The 3,376-nt window shown below is 38.2% G+C and overlaps 1 protein-coding gene across 1 annotated transcript; it reads left to right on the plus strand.

Moving 5' to 3' along the window:
- Positions 1–1,463: 1,463 nt before the first annotated feature.
- On the plus strand, positions 1,464–3,031 carry LOC106304887 (probable mitochondrial chaperone BCS1-B). The gene has a single exon (XM_013741276.1). It carries the CDS (start codon positions 1,470–1,472, stop codon positions 2,943–2,945), a length of 1,476 nt encoding a protein of 491 aa, XP_013596730.1. The 5' UTR covers positions 1,464–1,469; the 3' UTR covers positions 2,946–3,031.
- Positions 3,032–3,376: the final 345 nt, after the last annotated feature.

A 3,376-nucleotide genomic window follows, 5' to 3' on the forward strand; every position in this document is an offset into this window, starting at 1 on the left:
GGTCAAATGGTTGGTTTTGCAGATGCAGGATATCTTTCAGATCCACACAAAGCCCGATCGCAAACAGGATACGTTTTTACGATCGGAGGCACTGCTATATCTTGGCGTTCCCAGAAACAAACGCTCGTGGCTACTTCTTCAAATCATGCTGAGATCATTGCACTCCATGAAGCAAGTAGAGAATGTGTTTGGCTGAGATCAATGAGCCGACACATCTGTTCAAGCAGCGGGATTGACGAAAATACGGAGCCAACTATTCTATATGAAGATAATGCAGCATGTGTTGCTCAAACAAAGGATGGATATATTAAAAGCGATAGAACGAAGCATATTCATCCGAAGTTCTTCTCATACACTCAAGAGCTCGTGAAGAAGAAAGAGATTGAAGTAAGATATGTCCAATCATGCGACAATGCAGCTGACCTCTTCACAAAATCACTTCCGACTTCGGCATTCAGAAAACACATCCACAACATTGGAATGCGTCATCAGAAGGATCTATGACTGCTCATTCGAGGGGGAGCTTACGTAGTTGTACTCTTTTTACCTTACTATGGTTTTTCCCATAGTGTTTTCCTAGAAATATTTTTAACGAGGCAACATAGACGTTAAGCGAGAGTGGATAGTGACACCGGTCCCCAAGGGGGAGTGTTATGAAAGATTAGCCGCAAACGTTGAAAAATATAAAAGATGTGGGGTCCGCTGCACTATTTGCACAGTGAATTTCTCTTCTATATAAACGATCGTTTCGATCGATTGTAAAGATACCATCCTTCTCCTTCAATAACACATCCTCTCTTCTTATCAGTATTATCTTCTTCGTACGAGTATAAAATTTTGTTTTATTTAAATTCCTGCGATATAATAAAATTCCAGTTCTTTTCATAACACAAACGAATATATACTCATATATATATATATATTGAATTCCTTGTACAATTTACAATGCCAGCTTTAGCCAGAGATGGGTCAATATCAAATTGGTCCCGATACGCATGACATTAAGTTTGATCTTTTTTAAAAAAAAGGTTCGAATTCATATCAAAAATATCTTTGAATTATTTCAGTCAAATTCGTACCCAAGATTCGAGAACATAAATACAACATGTGTGACTTGAAAAACTTCTATAATAGTAAACGATTTTTTTCCTTTTTAAAGAAGTAAGTATATATTGTTTACCATAAAAAGATAATTTATTAACTTCTTAATAAGAGAACATTCCAATTTTTAGTAGGAGATAAGATAATATGAAATATTTCACTCAAAAATGGAATACTTAAGATTATTTTTTCTTGACATAATTTGAAACAAGATGATGAATACAAACAATGTCACAAATAATACGCTCACGATTATCGAGAGTGATAAATTAGAGAGCAATAAGAAACTTATAGGTCATCACTCTGAAGACCTGAAAAAAAAATACAAAAGGCAGAGAGCGAGAGAGAGAGACACACACAACACAATCATGAGTCAAGATCAGAAGCTTCTTCTTCAGAAAAAGAAAAGCAAAAGAAACCTAATCGAAATCTTGATGGGATCCATCGTGAAGCCACTCTTCGGAGACAACTTAACAACTATTGGATCAAACATTGCTGGTCTACTCTTCATCATCGAAACCCTAAGGAGATACTTCCCTGGACAGCTCAAGGTCACGATCCAAGAGCTCCTCGTCAACGCGATCCACCGGCTACCCTTTTTCAAGAAGTGTGCCGACAAGACTCTTGCCTTCTTCTCTCCTTACGCTCAGATCAGGTTCACAGAAATCGAGGAGTATAGATACAACTACGCTTACCCTGCCATCACGACCTACCTTGGCGCGCAAGTTAACCCTCAAGTGAAGAATCTCAAGGGTAGCCAGACGAGGGGGAGAAAATCTTTGGATTTCAAACGCGACGATGATAAACTCGAGGATGAGTACGAAGGTGTGAAGCTCTGGTGGGAGGTTGTTAAATTCAATGATGGGGTTAAAATGTGTAGGCTTACTTTCCACAGAAGTAACTGGGAGGTTGTGACCGGCTCCTACTTGAAATACGTTGTGGAAGAAGGCAAGTCCATTGAAGAAAAGAAGAAGAAGGTCAAGATCTTCATGAACAATCCAAGCCCTAACTGGGAGATGTTTACGATGAATCTATGGAGTAGCATTGACTTCGAGCATCCAGCAACGTTTGACACATTGGCTATGGATCAAAAGAAGAGAGATGAGATTATAAATGATCTTTTAGCGTTTAGAGAGGGTGAAGAGTATTATAAGAAGATTGGGAGAGCTTGGAAGAGGGGCTACTTGTTGCATGGACCTCCAGGGACAGGCAAGTCCACGATGATTGCAGCTATGGCGAATCTAATGAGTTATAGCATCTACGATCTTGAGCTAACTTCGATAGGGAACAACTGGGAGCTCAAGAAGCTGTTGCTAGCTACTACTAGTAAGTCGATTATTGTGATTGAGGATATAGACTGTTCCTTGGACCTCACGGGAGAGAGGGGAGTTAAAGAGGATCTTCAGAGCAATGCAGAGATCAAGAAGTTGAAGAAGAAGAATGCAGTTACACTCTCTGGATTGTTGAATTTTATAGACGGGATTTGGTCGGCTTGTGGACAAGAGAGGATACTTGTCTTTACAACGAACCATTTGGGGAAACTTGACCAAGCTTTGATCAGAAGAGGTCGGATGGATATGCATATAGAGTTGTCTTATTGCAGATTTGAAGCGTTCAAGATTCTTGCCAAGAACTATCTGAATCTTGATTCGCATCTCTTGTTTGGTGAGATTGAGACGTTGCTGGAAGAAACGAATATGACACCGGCTGATGTTGCGGAGAACTTGATGGTGAAAGATAGTGACTCTGGTGTTGATGGACCACTCAAGGGTTTGATCCGAGCTTTGGAACAGATGAAGTTGAACCAACATTCAAATGAACAACAGAAGGAGATTAACAAATAAATAATGTTAGCTGTTTTATCATCTGCTTTGATATCAGTGTTTCATTATGTTTTTAGCACCAATTATAGCTTGTAAAATCGAATTTAATAGCCACTTTGAAATTAGTGTTTATTATTAGTACTTCACATCTTACATTTTACAGATCATATATAGAGATTTCAAAAAAATAAACACAAAAACACAATGTTTTGATGTGTGAAGAAAGTAATCTCAAGTGAATTTCTGTTAGTTCCATATGTTCTTGTCTCTGTTTTCATTCTTTGTTGTGTGTTTAGTATGGATTATCTTTGGGCTTAAGTCAAGAGTTGGGACAGGATCTAAGAAAATGTAATTAATCTCATAAGTATAAACAAAGCCTCCTAAATCTTATTCCCAAGAGAAACCCAATATTTAAAACTACCAAATTCCAAGTTTCAAAGATTTAGCTCTAG

Source organism: Brassica oleracea, chromosome C7, assembly GCF_000695525.1.
Source record: "Brassica oleracea var. oleracea cultivar TO1000 chromosome C7, BOL, whole genome shotgun sequence".
In the NCBI taxonomy this organism is placed as follows: Eukaryota; Viridiplantae; Streptophyta; class Magnoliopsida; order Brassicales; family Brassicaceae; genus Brassica; species Brassica oleracea.